This window comes from Rhinolophus ferrumequinum, chromosome 2 (assembly GCF_004115265.2).
Source record: "Rhinolophus ferrumequinum isolate MPI-CBG mRhiFer1 chromosome 2, mRhiFer1_v1.p, whole genome shotgun sequence".
Taxonomy (NCBI): Eukaryota; Metazoa; Chordata; class Mammalia; order Chiroptera; family Rhinolophidae; genus Rhinolophus; species Rhinolophus ferrumequinum.
The window spans coordinates 15,193,895-15,213,316 of NC_046285.1; the positions used below are offsets into that span (position 1 = coordinate 15,193,895).

Sequence of the window (19,422 nt, forward strand, 5' to 3'; positions counted from 1 at the left end):
ATTGATTATATTTCCCATACTATATTTTACATCCCATGACTATTTTGTAACTGCCAATTTGTACTTTTTAATCCCTTCACCCAGCCCCCTAACCCCACTCCCACCTAGTAACCATCAATTTGTTTTTTGTATCTATAGGTCTGTTTCTGTTTTGTTTGTTTGTTTATTTTGTTCTTTAGATCCACACATAAGTAAGATAATACGGTATTTATTTTTCTCAGTCTGTCTTATTTCAGTAAGCATAATACCCTCTAGGTGCATCCATGTTGATACAAATGGTAAGATTTCATTTTTTTAATGGCAGGGTAATATTCTAATGTATATATGTACCACATCTTCTTTGTCCAATCATCTATTGATGGGCATTTTGTTTTTTTCCATATCTTGACTATTGTAAATAGTGCTGCAGTGAACATAGGGGTGCATATATCTTTTTGAATTAGAATTTTGGATTTCTTTGGATAAATACCCAGGAGTGGAATTACTGGGTCATAAGGTAGTTCCATTTTCAATTTTTGAGAAACCTCCATACTGCTTTCCATAGTGGCTGCACCAATTTGCAATCCCACCAACTATTCACAAGGGTTCCCTTTTCTTCACATCCTCATCAGCACTTGTTGTTTGTTGATTTATTGATGATGGCCATTCTGACAGGTGTGAGGTGATATCTCATGTAGTTTTAATGTGCAGATTTCTAATGATTAGTGATGTTGAACATCTTTTCATATGTCTACCCGTCATCTGTAGGCCCGCTTTGGAGAAATATCTATTCAGGTCCTCTGTGCATCAGTTAATTGGATTGTTTAATTTAATTTTTTGATGTTGAGTTGTATGAATTGTTTTATAGATTTTGGATAGCAATCTCTTATCAGATGTATTTTAACTTACTTTTTAATGCTCAAACCCAGATAAAGCTTCCATGTCCCATATCCCTTAAACTTTAGGAAGATAGAGCTAGGTTTGTCTGCTCCATATTATCAATTATTATGAAAATAAAAGCTTCTTTCCCCTTTTTCTCTCAACTCAAGGAGAAAGACTTTTGGAGTATTACACATAGATTTAAACCATAATCTCAGTCTTCTGTCTCATATGGTTCCTTTTATATTTTCCAAAAAAATGGCAGAATTGTCCAATATCTGAAGTCACTCAAAACAAGTCACAAATTATATAGCTTTATAACTCTGAAAACATATGTATCTCTTTCCCTTAACTATTAAAGATGAACCCAATTGGTTAAACTGACGTGAGGTTATGATTTTATTCTCAATATAAATCTGTAGAAGTAGAAATAGTTTATCATTTTAAGAAATGTTTATTAATTTGTCACTAAGCACAAATTAAAGATGCACAAGATGGCAAAGAGCAAGTTAATGAGGGATCACCATTTCTAATGATCCAAAGAGAAGCCATATATAGTATTGATCTTAATAGAGTTATATCTCATACCCCATGTACCTAGTACCATACTTTTCTTTGAGTAGGCATTCAGTATGTAAATTTTGTTTAAGTAAATGAGTAAATAATCATCCAGATATTTCATGGAGAGTAGAAGAGATATTTTATATAAACTTGTAAATTAGTGTGTTGTTTTCTAGAGCTGAATATGAAGTATTAAAACATATATGTAACCACTAAAGTGTAGTGCTAATTTTACTTTGTTCTGCAGTTTATTTTTCTATATTTTCTCAAATTTCCTAACAGTTCTGTGAAATATTTTAAGTTAAAAAACTAACTAAAAATGGATTTAAAAAATTTGATTCTAGATAAGTCCTGACTGCTAAATATCTGTACTATCTTGGTTAACTCATGATAGCTTTAAGGGTCTCAGATTCCTCACCTGTAATACAATGAGTTTTGTGTGGATTTCTAATACTTTATCTATGTATTGAGAGCTGCAGATGCATGATCTAAAAAGCAGTTGGCTAACGTCAGAAAAATTGGCTTGAAATTTTGAGTTATGGAAACTCCTTGAATATCAGCAGAAAAAAAAGAGTTCAGAAATTCAATTTAAGGTGAAAAAACAAAAATGTTCTAAAAGCATTGGTAGACAATAGATATCAATGATGTTTCCCAGAAAGTTGGAAAGAAAATAACAAAGAATTAGAAAATATGAGACCTAATGGATCAATTTAAGAGATCCTCTTTCTGATTAATAGCAATTCCAAAGGAGAGCAGAGAAAACAAAGATGGAGCATTATATATAAAAAAAAAAAATAATTCCATAACAGAAATAAATGATTCTCCAATTTGAAAGGGCCCACCTAGTACCCAGCATAATCAAGGAAAACAAACAAAAAGCAAAGATGGACAAGCCACCACAAAACACATCATAGTAACTCTTCTTTGGTTTTTGATGTTTTTAAAGTTCTATTATGATGTGCTTTCTGGAGAGAAGTCTTCAGTTAAGAAGAGGATAAACTAGGAGGAGAATAAAGTGAGATGTAGGAAATAGGAGATCTAACATAAACAAGTGACAGAAAAAAGTCATAAGTCTAGTGAGACACCATTCAGTTTTGGATAAAACCATGGAGAGTTTTATGAGAGAGATGTCTGGAAAAATCTCAGACGGATCAAACATTAGACATGATTAAGCATTTAGAAAGCTAAAAACTGCAATTATTAATTCCAGAAAATGAACAATCTTGTACAAAGAAGGAAATGTTATAGTATTCTACGTGGCTCTCTAGTAGACTCACATAGGAACAACTTGCTTAGTTAGATCAAAGTAAACTCTGACTGTTAATTTACTAAGAATGCGATCGTGAAATATGGGGAAAAAGATGTACTAGATAATGTTTAAAATGCACAAATTAAGAAGTATTAGAAAAAAAAGAAGCATTAAAATTATATGTGGATGCATTTCATTTAAATTATAAAGGAAATTACCAGAAGAAACACATAAAAGAGTAAGAAAGAGGTTGTTTCAGGGAAGTGGGTTCAAGAATAGGGAGGCGGAGTAGGGACCTGCCTGTTTTTGTTTAACGCTTCTGTCCTATTTGATTTTTTTAAAAAATATGTACATTAGATATTGTGATGATAATAAGTGTTAGATGAGAATTAGCAGACCTAAAATAATGGTGACTAGAAGTGTGCTGTTGTGTAGAACAAGCATAACTAACCTATTTAATTTTTAACTACATTCTCCAATGTAGCTTATCACCACAACTTCATTTAAATTAAAGACTCTGTGAGGTTGAACATGCATAATTAATTTTAGACTACTTCTTGTTTATAATATTGAAGCAGATATCAGATACTGCTTCAATTATTAATAATAGCACCTTCTGAGTCAGTTGTTATGAGAATTAAATGAGTTACTGCATGTAAAATATTTAGAAAACAGCATTGCATACATAAAGTGATAATGAATGCTAGTTATTAGTATTGATACATAATTTTTTTTTTAAATGCATATGCCACAATGGAGTTTCTGTTTTATTTTAATTGTGAGCTATGCCTTTAAGAATACAGGGTGACAGAAGAATCAATGTTATCATCGATTAACAGTTATTTGTTGAGATTCCAAAACATGAGGCAAAACATGGTTTGGGGGTTACTATCTGTGTGCCTAAGGGCAAACATACTATTTGTCCAGGATATTTTTGTATAAGAGTGCATATATTTTGTTTCCTTCTAGACAAAATTATATTCAAACTTTACTTGGAGGTAGTATTGATGGGTAGATTATCCCCATTTGAAACTACTCTGAAATTTCTGACATTCCACGGCTAGATTTTTTACTTGAATTGACACTAGTATAACTCTGATAGTTGTTGGTTTTTAAGATTTTTAAATTTGCATTTAGTTTTCTTCCAATAAGCTGTTGTAAACAGGAGACTAATCCTTAAAACAGACCTATGAAGATGGGAGATATTATCTTATAGAAATGGGGACAAAGGATATATTTTAGACATTACAAATCAAATTTATAGAGTTTTTTGGTACTCAGAAAAATAAAGTTAATTTATTTTTAAATTAATAATTGCTGTTTTCTGAAAACAATTTTAGAATGTTATGAAGTTGTCATTAGCTCCCACTTATTCCCTGAATTTTTATGTATCAACAAACTTCTCTTTAAATTTTGTGTCACTGCTGTCTAAAGCTGTTTATGGATTATGTGTATCTTTCAAACATTTAAATGTTCTTAGACATATTACTTAATTTTTTTCATATTTGTAAAACTCCATATGAGGTTCTAGAAGTCAATGAACAATGTGCTGTTTTCAAAAGCTCCTTTAAAGCCGAACAACAGTGATTATTACATACACCTGTTTGGGATGTGTGTCTAACTCCACAAAGTACTGATTTAAAAATCTCATCTTAGTTGTTATTGCAACAAGGCTATGTACTTTGAACAGTTAAATAACCTCAAATATTTATGACATGCTTGGTTAAACAGGAAATAGGCCATCTCTCTGTAAATAACTCACAAGTCCACTTTCATAACACACCACAATGCCACCTTAGAAATCGCTCTGCATTTATCGATTAGTAAGAGTTGAACCAAAATGTTTCAAACTTTACATAGCTTTGTAATAGTGTATCTGCAGATGGTAAGGAGCAAATATGCCTCTACCCTGAACTCTATATTACATTTTTTTCCTGGGACTCTCTATTAAATCACTTATACAATTTAGATTAGTAGAGTGTATCATTTAAGCTGCAAGTACTATTAATAAGAGATTATTACCTGTTGACTAGATCATGAATAAAAAATAAATTCATGTGTATGATATGAGATCCATGAATTTTAGTTGGATGTGTCAATTTGAGAGTGATGGTCCCAAATGGTCTGAGGAGCAGAACAGATGTTGCAGTGACAAATTAGCTTGCAGTGGAAATTATACTCTTTGTAGTGGTCAAAAAAGGGAGTATTGGGGTGTGTGAATGTGAATTTGAGTGGACTGGTGATCTTCTTTTGGGACCATATCATATTTCCCAAAATATGTTTTCCAGAATTGTATACATTCCTATGCGAAGATTTACATGTATATGTGTGTGTGTGTGTATACATATATAATATATATATTCACATATGTTTATATATTCATATATACAAATGTGTATATACATTATATATATGAATCTGTATGTATATATATTCATCTATATATGAATATTAGGGGAAAGAAGAAAAGTCTCACAGATAATCTCCATGTAGTCCCGCAACATGTACTAAAAAATAAACATCCAGTATACATAATTTGCAGTCATGTTGAGACAGTGAGCAAAAAATATAGACCCTGAAAAAAATACTTGATACATTTACTTAACATTCATAGACATTTATATTGCAACTAATCCGTATCAATGATTTATTTGACAACTGCTTTTTATATTCCCAAATGTGCTTAATATTTATATTTTATTTCTAACAATGTTCTTTCTGCTATATCCAGAGTTATCAAACTCTAGACATACTTAACTGTAGACAACTTACATGAAATATGTAAAAATGTTCCTGAGCAGACAGGCCATCTCACTTCCCTCTGAACTGAATTACCTTATATATAAAGATTTTATCAACTCAATTTCATGTGATCACAGTAAAGCAAATTCACACACAGACACACACACACACGCACAAAAGAGAAATCTGTAGATAGTTTCAAGTAATACTTGGTACAATTACCTCAATTTCAGGGACAACCGAGATCTTTCTTTATAATTGTTATCAAGCAGACATTAAACATTTTCTCTATTTAATTTTCTTGTCACTTCCAAAGGAGTTTTTAATGAGGAAAGAAATGGTTAATGGGCAGATGAAAGAGACACAAACAGAATGTTAAATTCATATAATAGAAAAGAGGTTCCTGAATAATCGAGAATTTATTGAAACAAAATATACAGAATAAACTTCCTTTGGTACTAGGATGTTTTAAGTGGTTACAATCTCAGGAACAAGATTGTTTGCCAGTCACTTTACATTAAATGTGCTGCTTTAGTTTCCTTATATAATATAAAGATAATTTTATGTTTACTCCCTTGTAGTAATTCATCTAATGTTTAATAGTTGAAATCTGCCTACTCATTAAGCCGAGGGAGAAAAATAAATAGGAATGAAAAAGTAAAAAAAAAAAAAAATGCTACATTTAGTTTCAAATGCATTGTTATTAAAGTTCTCTTAATTCACCTCTCCAACGTGATTTATGCATTGGTTATACGTAATTTTCAGGAAATCCATAAAAGACAAAGAGCAAGCCCTATTAGTGTATCTAAACAATGCAGTTGTTTAGAGTGTGAGCACAAGGAAATAGAAGCAGGATACGTGGGCGAATGAGGACAGCCATGAGAAAGATGCAATCTTGGATTCCTCCTTTCATGGACTTCCTTGGTATTTACAGTATTAAGAAGTGACATTTACAACTCTGGTTCTAGCTAAGTTTCTGGAAAACTATCATACCAGTTCCCTGACAATCTCACCATCCATGCCCTTTGATTAGTTGGTCCTTTAATCTCAGTTCTTAGGTTGAAAGATAGGAGTAAAATGAGAATGAGGTGTCTATAAGACTAAAATAAATAGAACAAATATGAAAGTTGCTTATAAAGGTGTTAATTAATTTTAGTACTTATTCCAAGTGTTGAAAATCCAGAATTATGTAAATGAGGGATACTATTGGAGACAATTATATCTAAGATAGTGAAGATGCTTCTAAAGCAAAGTACTAGCTTATTATTTTATAGCAAAGTAAAATGTGTCTATTGGATTCTTCTCTTTTTAACACAGTCATCTGTAAGATTGTAATGATACTGAAGAGTTCTCCATTATCTCTAATTCAAATTACCACCCCCAACCCCAACAACCTCCACAGCCCACAACCTATCAAATTTCATGGAGAACTGTGCTAATAAGAACCACTGAAAATAATAAATAGCTGCTATTACTACAAGATCATTATCACTTTATTTTCTGATCCAATCGATTATAAGTGATGCATTTTATTCTTTGCATTTATCTAAAGTTTTAGTCAAATTATACCCGAGTTAGATGTGTAACTTATGCAATTTTATTTATAACTATACTTACAACTTCTGTATAAAACCTTTACCTATTTCCAGGGTGATTGTTATTAGACATTTATAATATGAATTATTTCCAACACATTCAGCTAATTTGTTACTTTTATGTTGGTGTATACATGCATCTATTTAAGAAGTAGTTTGTGGATGAGGTAAGAAGTCGTGTACACACAATCCTGAGATATCAGTTGGTAATTATGATTTGCATCAGTCTTTTTAAAAGTTTGCTTCTTGTTCATGAAATTACAAGTGTAACCAAAAACTAGACAGATAATTAAAAAACCCAATCAGTTGCCTTTTATTTATTTTTTATAGCAATTTAGTCAAATGTTAAATCTCTAAGAAAATATTATCTGTCTAAACATATTAGCAATATCAAAGTTGCAGGCTGATCAGTATTCATTAATATTAAAAACAGACATCAAGGGTGCATGCAGTTTTTATGTCAAATTTCTTTTCCCCAAAGTGTTTACTTTAGCAAAATGACACCCTCGCTGAAGAATGAAGTCTGGAAAATGAGGACAAGAAGTTATTGGGTTGTTAGCTGGCAGCAGGGATGATTAGATAATTTTACACAGGTGGTTGATGATTGATGGAAGTGGAGGCATTTTATGAGGAATGTGCCGTTAGTATTTGGGAAACACTCTACCTGTATAGCCCAGCGAATTGTCATCGTTATCAGAGGTGGGGATTGGCGTCCCGTCGTCCTTGCCCCTCTCTAGGTCTTCAGGGTCTGTCGAAAACAACACCAGAGCTGCTGATGGGGTCACAGTAGTAACAGTAGTTGCCATTTCGATCACAGCATGTCCAGACACAAGTAAATCCACATGTGACAGAAAAACACACAAGGACAACACACAGCACACTTTCTCCTCGTCCCTCCTGCGGCACACTAAGCTGTGGGAGGGTCTCAGCATCGTGGCTTACAGTTTCTACTTCTGCTCCTTAATTTCCCTAATTCTCGGCTCTGTCTGCACCTTTGCTGCACTTCAAAGCTGGCGAAGGGCTCTGACTGCCCTCTGTGCGGCCGCCAGAGCTGACTGAGGGAGCATATGCGGAGGGAGAGGGCAGGATGGCTGAATGCTAGCTAGCATTGCTAATTTTCCACCTTATTGTTAATCAAAGCTATTGACTGTGATCACTCCCCATCATCGCTTCATCTCCTGCCAATTACAGACTCGAGGGACTATATACCTCATATGGGCTGGGGGTGGGGGGAGGGAGGCTGTGGGGGAAAATAGGGTCTTATCAAATAAGAGGGTGGATGATAAACATGGCATACGTTTTCTGAGCAACAGTGGCGAGTGGTACACCCTCACCTCTTTCAGAAGGCAACATTTGTCATCTTGAAGGACTGAGATCAATTTACTGAAAAGAATGCATGTGTCGCACAAGATGCAACTTTGCACACTCTGGCTTGAATATTTAAAACCATTCCAAATTGCGTATGATTCTACATGACGATCACCCAGATGACTGTTCATTCATCTACTCTGATTTTTCTTGAGTAAAAGAATTGTGTTTTTTTTTCACATGCCACGTTCATGTTCCTCTGCAGAATTTTAGACGTGAGGCGAAGCACACTGACACTCAGGCTTCAATATCCAGAGGCTGAGCTGCCGTGCACACATGTAGAGAGAAGCCCAGCGACACTGCCAGTCATTTCACTTGTGCTTGATCACGCTACGTGTCATAGCTCTGTGTGTTAGATAAATATGAGCAGTCTCCAGCTCCATTACTGATAAGCAGACACAGGCACAATAAAACCCAAGTGAGTACCTCCTAAATCGAGAATCATAGAGTCATAGGTCATTCAAGTTGCGGTGTTCTGCAGGCTTTTTATCAATGTACACAGCATCTACTGAGGATTGCTCGGCCTGAGCAGTGAAGAAGCACAGCTGTTTACTCGACGAGGAAAATATGTCACCTTTGAATGAGGCAGTGAGTGCATGCAGGTAATGCCCCTTCAGAAACATCGCAGGGGTCATTAATTTTGTGTCACTGCTAGCTCAGGTTTGGTTTTGTTTTTAGCTAGGTTGACACATTTTGTCTTAGACACAGCTATTCAAATTGTTTTCAGAAATGACTTAGGGATGACTTAGAAATTTTTAAAGAGGATAAAATATCTAACATGACTCTGCTTTGTGGCTTTTTGTATATAGCATGTGTATTCACTTTATCTCCCTGCCTTCCCTCCTTCCCACGTGTGTCTTGCTATTAACCGGATGTGGCTAAAATACAGAAGAAAAAAAAAGCGTTCAGATTTGTGCAGACTAAAGCGGGGAAATGCTCATTATTGCTCAATTCATCTTTGCCTTTCCAGACGTGACTGTTATTTTGTCCTTAAAATCAACTCTGGAACCGCTATAGCAACGAAAATGTCCACTTTCTAACCCCTCTAACCTGTTCACTTATTTGTATGCACAAATTGTTTAGGTCAGAGTTTTAATCACATCAATAAAAGAAAGGGAAACAGACATATCTGTATATTCTGAGGCAGTATTAGCACAGTGTTCTGCCACAAAATAAGTAACCTTGCTCACGCAGACTCACCAAGTGAAAGACGCTGATGTAGGGAGATGAACAGACAGTAGTGGTTCAACTGTATTAAAAAGGCTTTTAAGGGGACCTTCCCTGCTTACCCACAATCTTGTTTTTAAAGATACAATGTGTTTACGGTCACTTTAATTTTGCACTAATTATTCTTAGAAACAAATGTAACTTTTCAAAGGAAAAATTACTTTTAATTTATGGTGGAATGGTTTATTTAATGTGGATACACACATTTCTAATCACTCTGTAAAAATACAATAAAAATCCATTGAAATCCACAACATGAATTAAATCAATCTCTCTACACAACATGTTAAGACTTTGAGAGAAGGCTGTGTACTCTTTGTTTTTGAACTCTCCCTGAGAATGAGGACATTATTACAAAAGCAATGGAGATGAGGAAATGAAATTCATTATCATTTGAAACGACATACCAAATCTGTTTCAAGTAGATTTTTCACTTATGTCTGACATTCTAAGTAATTTCTAAATATGCTTTTCTGTTTCCACCCATCACCCTTTTGGCCCCTTCTTAGTCTCAGGAAAGAATAGACTTTGCGTTAATCAATGAATCCTACCATATCTGTACAGCACATACTAGACCTACAGGAAACAAAAGGTCCCATTTTTACTAACTTCACTCTTTTTTCTTCCTCTTCTCTCCTACCTGTCAAAAGATAATTCTAACAGGAAATAATCTCTAGACTGGGTACCTGTAAGCTGGAAGACTAATTCAGAGTCTAAAATATATTTATTTAAAATTTTTGTTAAATAGTATTGATTATGCGAGCCATGGAATAGAACATAATGAGGCGAGAGATTATTTAATGCTTACAGTGTCTGAAGGAGGTCTTCTCGTGCTCCAAGTCTGTTTTTAGGGCCATCCAGAACTGAATGGAAGTACATGGGGCTGCAGGTGACAAAAGCCAACATCCCACATAGAAATGCACCGGTACTAAGGTTGCTCGTTGCTATGGGTCTTTTGCCCCCATTAGACTGTGAATTCCCATGGGTCAGGGACTCGGCCTCACATTTGTATATCTACCACCTTACTACACTGGACCTGCAACATTGTCCAGGCTTAAATATATACATGTTTCCCTTGAAAATAAGAAATAAATGAATGACCAGATGGTAACCAAGGATGCAAATCTCACTCTTACTTGATAGGCTCCCAATTTGAAACAATTTGAAAATACAAAAATTGCATTTGCATCAGAAAAAAAAAAACACACAAAAAAAACTTGGTATAAATGAACCAAATGCTATTGTACTCTGTATTCATATAAGCATATAAACCTTTTTTTCTAAAATAAAAAGAAATCTTGAATCATTACATCATAGATATTCAAGTTTAGAAAAATGTTGACTGGACTCTCACAATAACCTTCATGAGATATAGGGATTCCTCTGAATTCAGTGGCCATTTGGCCATCACTGCTTTTTAAGGCAACCAATTCCAATTTTATAATTGCCCTCTCTTTTATGTCAGGTTTTTTCAAAAAGCTGGTTTTTTTATTCAAATGCTAATTAGTGGGGCCACACAGAACTAACACCTCACCTATGAAAACCTTTTCCTTCCCACTACTCTTTAAATGCTTTTGTTTCATAGGGCTCCAGCCCTCTTCCTTTTCTTGTTCAATATACTCTCTGTAGATCTCTTCATTGAGATTCATGGCTTCCACTATTTTTTATAAAATGATGCCATGTTTTTTAATTAGATGTTCTACCAACAACCAAATCTTACCTCCACTGCTTGGTCAACTTCATGTGGAGTCCAAGAAACCTTACACTTTCTCTCAGTAAACAATGATCTCATCATCTTCTCTTTCAACCTACTCCTTTCCTATATTCCCTAATCTATGTTAAGAAAGCAATCACTGTATTATATTTTTCATATTTTACAATTCAGTAAAATGTTAGTATTTGGGGTTAAAACTGAAATCTGGACTATAGTCTTATTGTTTACAGTAGATTTTGCTACATGGTTTTATTTTTACTTTTTTGGAGGAGATTGTATTCCAAACTTAAATCTATAGTATGTAAGATAATAATATAATATAATAATAATATTATACATAACCATATGCTATACATATTATTTACAATATATATAGTGGGCCATCTTATAACAGTATTTCACAGATTTAATAAAAGCAACAACAATGACAAAAAGGAATAAAGACCTATAGCTTCCTTTACAATGGAAATTTTCTCTTTCAGGAAACTTTACCCTTAAATATAATAATTCATTAAAGGTGATACAACTTTCTTTAATGGTAAATTAAGTGGTAAGTTTGACATTAGTTAATCTGTATAACAATAATTTTACTGAGATTTCCCCAACACCTATGCCAAGACTCAACAAAATTTTGAATTAGAAGAATCATTATATTGCAACCTCTGATAAAATAATTCATTTAGACAAGCATCATAGACGGATATTAAATCTATTAGGTGAAAAATGGTAGGGGACAGTATATTTCCCACGGCCAGAGTATCACCCCTGAACTTATTTGCTAACTACAAAGAGGAAAACGTACCTTTACAATAGATAGATCGGGCAGTCACTTATTGAACTCAGTAATCAAACTCAGCATCACCAATAATGGACAACTAAGAGTGGGAAGATAATTGTGTGACATAATATACAGTATCACCTATGAAGCATTCTTGCTAACAATGCTTGTCCTGGATTCAGTCAAGATGTAATACTCAACTTAAAATTTACAACAAAACAAAACAAAACAAAAACACACACACACACACAAAAACATCCTTTGGATACATATGTAAAATAATTAAGGGGTGAATTTTCTATAACTTACTTTCAAATGTTCAGAAAAGTATATTGACAGAAGAAGTAAAGCAAATGTGGAATAATATTAATAACTATAATCTATTATGAAGAACATTCAAAAAGGTTTAAAAGATGGTGGATGAAGACTGAATGGTCTTAAGCTCTCTCTATAAGGAACAGCAGAAACCCATGCAGTAACGTTTCTTTCCACTGGTGAAACGATTAAAACAGCTACTATTGTTTTTGTAGCATGAAGACTTATGTTTGCACTACCATGCAACCCATATTTCTCTAAATGGTTCATCATACTATAGCAGGCAGTGTTACACTGTAGAAAAGTAGAGGCGTAAGAGAAAAAATTCTGTCGTTTGAATTCAGTTTCATTTGTTCATTTTTAATTGGGCTTGAAATTCACAGTTCAAAACATTAGTTTTCATCTTTATTCTTCCTTTCTGTCATATTTAGTTATATAAATATATGTTAAAAATAATAAGTTACATTTTGCTCTAGTAAAGTGTCAAGACAGTATTATTATTATTATTTTTAATAGATTTGCATTATCACTGTGCAGGGTTTTGGCATTAATTGGTATTTTGAAGATGATCATTAATAAAAGATTAGGGAAAAGCAAATGAATATAAACTACTATCAATATAAGAAGTGTGTTCTACAAATTGGATCAATGCTCATTGATTCTTTCCTACTAATCAAGAGGAATGCAGGAAATGGGTACTTTAAATGGAGTCCTGAGAACATTTAATTAGAAATGTAGGCAATGAATTACAAAACTAAGTACACAAACTATGTTTATGAAGCTTTAAATTTGTGTCATAATTCTACATGATCAAATTAAAGTTAAATTCAAACTTCTGTTTTAATCATGTATGGTTAAAATAATTGTGGAAGGCAATTGTGTGCTCCATTCTTTTGAATTGGGAATAAGGGGAAAAATAAGAACTATGTTATGGAGATGGAGAAGGAAAAAAGAAAAAAAAATCAGTAGGTGTTTTTAGGTAGTAACTACTTTACAAAATCCAGAGAATGAAGGAAATAAAACAATTCATTACAATGAGGACTGAATAACTTTTTCAGCAATTGATATGCTATAGAAACATTAAGTATAATATGTAACAAGTTATAAAATTGTGCTAAAATTGTGGAATGAAATCTATTTTTTTAAAGCAGCAATACAATAACAGAAAACAATGTATTATGGTCATCTCCAATTTTGTTATTTTAAGGAAAATCAAGGTTGCTTCCTTATGTTTCTTTCAAAGATCAAAAACCATAATTATACTGATCCATGTGGATAATGATTGTTAGAAAATGCTGAGATAAAGTAAACTAAAATACTAAAATTTATGTAAAATATGTTTTCAAATGTTTTTAGTGAGTAGATGGTTATTTTTAAATTTGAAGACTTTATTATCCAACATTGTTGAGAAGAGAAAAAACAAATTCAGAGTGATTTGGTGTCCATCCAAACTAAAATAGTCTCCATGATAGAATAGGAATTGTAATAACCTATGATCTGAGATGCCAGGATTGTATTAAATGGAAAAAGTAGATATTATATAACGATCTCAAAATGCATGATAGAGCTTTTTCTCATTTTCTGGTTTAGGTGATTAGATAACTGAATGAATCAAATGTGAAAAAAAGAGAAGTAAAAACTGTACTGATTATAATCACAACTAACATTTTCATAATGCTTTATTTTTTTAAATATAAAACACATCACTTTATTCAGATAATTTCTCTGGCCTCTGTCATGAAACTAGTAAATAGTGTATTGGAATTGGATTCCAAGTGATTTCTGACTCCCAAACACCTATTTTTTTGACTATACCCTATGGCTTCTCTTTACTCATCAGTCTAATTCTAAGACCTGGATGGAATTTCAATAGTATATAAGCAATGGGACACCAGATAGTAATTCTTTTCCAGTCACTGAACAATAAGACTGGATAATTTCACAAATTTATTTCTCAGTGCTAGTAAGCATATCACCAATGCTTCTTCACTGTCTCCTTTTATACATGAGATAAAATAAACAAGTTAAGAAAGTGGTTGTGTTTAAGCAAGAAATGCACAATAAAATATTATGAATATTGGGATTTATTATTAAAATAAGGCTTCACCCACATATTTCTAAATATGCAGATTTGGGGACTGACTTCCTAATTAACATCAAGATAATATATAATAATAAGATACTACATTCAGATTCTTTTTTTGGTAATTACTTTTTAAATTATTCTTCAACAACAAAGATTTATCTTTTGGTATAAGCTTAAGAGGATGTAAAACAGGGTCATGTCTAACTCATCTTAACATGCTTCACTTTAGCAAAGTGCCAAGAACAGAGTAGGTAATCAACAGTTTTGCTGAATGATTGAATGAAACACTGAGGCATAGTTTTGCTGGAGTCAAGAGTTCAAGATGAAGGTAACTTTTCTTAAATAATGAATCAATTATTTCCTTATTTAGGACTTTGTTATATACTTATCTATCTAAAATTATAATCTCTATAAATCTAATTCAAAACTACATTTCCAGAAATGACAGTAATTACATGAAAACTCTCAAGTACAATGACTATTGCTGATGGAATATCTTTCTTCCTCTCCCACTGCCCTCGCAAATATATATATTTGGTGCCAAATATATATATATACACGTTTTAAGAAAGGAAAAAACTGTATTAAAATTATGCTGATGGTAACCACCCTGAGAACCTCTTGTAATTACAGAAGAGAAATGTGATTTGTATTCATCTTTTGTTATCAGTATATATTGAGTATCACAATTTTCACACAGTTTTTTCCTTTCTTAAAATACATATACAGTTTTGGCACCTTCTGAATATATACCTGTGACAAACTGAATATGAAGGAAAATGTAATACATTTTGATAATTCTGAAAACTGAAAGAAATTGTAATATGAATAAACAAGGATGGTATTTAAATATTGCCAGATAGGTGGACTGCATCTTGGTTCTATGAATTCTCTCTAATTTGAGTAATTTTATATATAGATATAAAAATAAATATAACCTGATTTGAATGAATGGAATGCATTTTTCTGAGAGGCCGCTCTTGCAACTGAAGTGATGTAACACAAATTAGGAATTAATATTTGGTTTGCCAATGCCACATTCTCATTTTGAATTCACAAAGATGTTACAATTCTGAAGAAAAATGAAACAATAATTACATGAAAACTCTCAAGTACAATTTTGTTTGAGCTAATTTGGTATATATCCAGTTACACCAGGCTGGTGAAATCTGATGAAATAATAGGGAATTAACACATATTTAAGCAAAAACATCAAAGACAAAGCTATGTACATATATTATATAACTGTTCTAAACATAAAATACACTACTGAATGTTAGGAAGGTAAATAAAATCATGGATAAGCCTGTGAATCTGAAGAATACAAATGTCACAGAGGAAGCTTTTAGCTCATTTAAATTCAACTTAATTTGACAAAACAAGATAAAGTGCCTTCTTCATTGATGGAGAAATGCTTATAATTTTAAAACCATTTGTTTCCCGATCCTTCTCATGGAAACACTGACAAACTGGGGCTCTTAAAGTAATTGGGAAAATCATGCTTCATCATGACATGTTTTTTTCTTTGATGCCTGAATGTTTGGTCTAAGAAAGTCACGGGGGTTTTCATGAAAATAATAAGTGATGACTATTCTTTTACATAATTAGAAACTAAGCCAATTGTCCAGTTGAATTGTGCATTTATTCAAAATGTTCAAATCAAATCCTCAGTAACATCTGATGTGACAGATACTTTGGTGGGACGGAATTTAATCTGCAGAGATTTGCGCCCTTGAACTTCATCTGTGGGAGTTAATTTCCGGTCCATTTTACTAGTGTTTCTGCCTCTTTCCGTCTGTTGACTTTTTTTGTTATTCTCTCCTCCCACTCTGCCCTGGTATTCAACAGCTTTTCTTTTATTGTGCTTAGCATCTGCTACTGTTGCACTCCCTTCCAGTCAAAGCATAAGGTAACTTCAACATAGGCTAATTAAATGGTCTTGAAGTTAGTTAACAGGTGGTGCTCCCAGCTGCCCTAGTTGTAGGAACAGATACATCTTGCATTGTATGGGGCAGAAATGGCAGATAATAATACCTGGATGAATGGAACACTCCTTCCATAGTATTAAAATCACGTTGGGGATCAAGAAGAAATAGGACCATTCCTCTTTTGCAGAGGGAGAAATCTGGTTTGGTGGTATGATGATCACATTGAGATTCTGAATAAAAACTCAGATCTCCTTATCCTTTAACCCGTGCTGTTTTCTCATCATTGAATGTGTAAATTTATTACCACTTCTCCTAAGTATGTTAATAAAGAACTCTTCCAATCATTGCTGTTAGTTAATATGACATTGAAGTAAAAATCCACATAATTTATGAAATTTAGTCAAAATATCAAATAATTTACTTAGCATTTTGGAATCACTACAACTAACTATATATTATTATTTTCGATAAACAATACAGTAGAAAGCTTAGGAGCCACTAGCTAACTATGTGACCTTGGCCAAGTTATTTTATCCTGTTTGCGTCTCACTTTCTTCATTTAAAAATGTGAAATAATAGTATCTATTGTATAGGAGTATTATGAGGATTAAATATGCAATAATTTGTAAGGATCTTACTTTAGTTCTGGACATCTAATAAGAAATCAGTAACTGTTTGCTGTTATTAAATTAGAAATCAATTTTAAAGAATCATTTAATAATTTTTAATGGAAAGAAAACCTATGTATTTTCCTCTTCAAATGAGAAAAGACGTATTATATTTTTATGTGCCAACTTGGAGTTTATATAGGAGAAAAAATGAATAACAGGTCAGTTAAAACTCCAGAGAAAACTGGATTTTGAAATTTCCTTTTTGTCTATCCATATTTTATCATGTCTTCCCAGTGTATTTCCTGAGCACCCGTTTACACAGAACACCCACCTAAATCGTTCAGGAAGTATTTTCAGGGAGACAACATTTCATCCTATGGTGTACTCATTGAATTGCAGACTTTAGTTCGCCCTATTGCCTGGTTGCTTTGAGCTGACAAGGTTAAATTCACTCAATTTTATATCTTGAGGAAAACCAACACTTGATATTGAAATTACACATTTTTTCACTCTTAGGGGAAACACCCTCCACGGGCCCCACTCGTACCTCCACTCCCCTCCCCGCTTCCCTGACCCGGTGCTGTTTCAACCTCCCTCCTGTAGCGGCATAGACACTGCTTGGTACCCTGGAGGAAGGCCTGGAAAGTCTGAAGCATCTGCAAGTTGGGCCCCAGGTCACGTGGTAACTGCCAGTTCATCCCCACCCCGCTGTCCCCAAGGTGTCCTGTGAGTCCGTTGCCATCCATCTGCAACCACTATGGGCATCTCTGAGGCTGCATTCAGTCAACTGCTAAAGCGACAAATTTCCTCCACAGTCTCTTCATTGTGTGCTCCTTCTAACCACAGTCACGGCTTTGCGCTCTTCATTCTAATGGTGCTGTTGACTATTGGGGTCATTTTATGCCTTTAGCTTTCCCAAAGGTCGCAGAGATTAGCTGTGTCCAATCGAGGCCCAGAAAGAGCAGTGGAAGCTTACCTCCAATTCTTCCACCTCCATTGATTTCCTCTCAGTGTGAGAGTGGCAACAGTGGTTACTTTTTTTTTAAATTCCTTTTGACTCTCATGTGATACTTTCCTTGCACCCCTCCCCCACTTCTCCTTAGAAGAAGCTTATTTGTAGTGATGACTGTGGCCCAAGAGGTTTCCCTGAAGCAAATTCAGGGAGAAAGGAGGGATGGTAGTACAGAAGGAGGGCACTGCTGATCAGATCAGCTTGCAAGTGCTTCTTCCTCTATTGTTTCAGTTTATGTAGCTCTCAGCCATTCAACAGTTCCATTGTATAATGTCAAGCTGCATTTTCAAACAGCAGTCCCTTTCCTTGCTGTTTGTCACTGAGTGTAATCAATTACACACACACATTACACATTTATATATATATATATACAATTACATATATACTATCGATTATAATTACATACACTATAATGACACATATACTACGTGTTATTTTCTCTGTCTTTTACTTTGCTGGTTCTGACTTATCTTTGTATTTTTCATGCACCACCATTCCAGCATTAGAATATTCTGATCTGCATTTGTGCTTTTTAATGGGAAACTCTGCCAGCCTTTATTCTCACAAGTAATTTTATAGTGAGATGATGTTTCACTTACTAATGTTGTTCCAAAAGAGACATTCTTATTGTAAATTAATGGAAATTCTTGAAACCTAAGACAATCAAAGTAGTTATTTTAAAGGAATGTGCATTTGTGTATGCATGCAAAGGGACTGAGTGGGTCGGAACAATAAACACCCCAAATAACCCCAAATACCATAAAAGACATTAGGCTGTTTATATCATTATTCATATTCAAGGGATAGTGGGGAGAGTTTATTATGGAAAAATATTTTCTAGGCACCAATGGTCTTGGCTCATGAACAAGTCCATTCATTACCAATGGTCAACAGTTTAAAACACTGTAGGAGGCAGTCCTCGGTAGACTTTCCTTCTTGTTGGGAGTCAAGGGACTAGTTAGTTTCTAGTTGGTGAGATTATCTGCTTGGTTCAGAAGAAAGATGTGATGAATTATGATCTTATTCATTAAATAATGTGGCCTTGTAAGTATAAATGCTTTTCAGAAACTCTACTACAGATTCACATTCAATTTTGTAGCTATAGCTCTAATTAATTTCCTTTTATTGTCCCTGTTTTATAGTTACTAATACATTTATTTATACATGTGGAAATATGCTCATTTGTAGATTCAGGGGCCTCTGCAATATTCCTCTCATGTAACCTTTTCAAGATTTGTTCTTAGAACTTTCCATCCATGTTTAGAGTGGAGACAGCCTAGGTGGCCAGCAAATATAAGATTTTGGTTTCCAGTGATGCGATTCCTGTGTGGATACTTTTGGCTAGCACATATATGGGAAATAGATGAAAACTTAATAC

The 19,422-nt window shown here is 33.7% G+C and overlaps 1 protein-coding gene across 1 annotated transcript in view; it reads right to left on the reverse strand.

Moving 5' to 3' along the window:
* ROBO1 (roundabout guidance receptor 1) overlaps nt 1-19,422 on the reverse strand; it is a 1,107,232-nt gene that overhangs the window by 498,707 nt on the left and 589,103 nt on the right. The window contains exon 3 of the mRNA XM_033132830.1: nt 7,670-7,753. Within this exon, the coding sequence (XP_032988721.1) occupies nt 7,670-7,753 (84 nt within the window). The remainder of the gene's footprint in view (nt 1-7,669; nt 7,754-19,422) is intronic.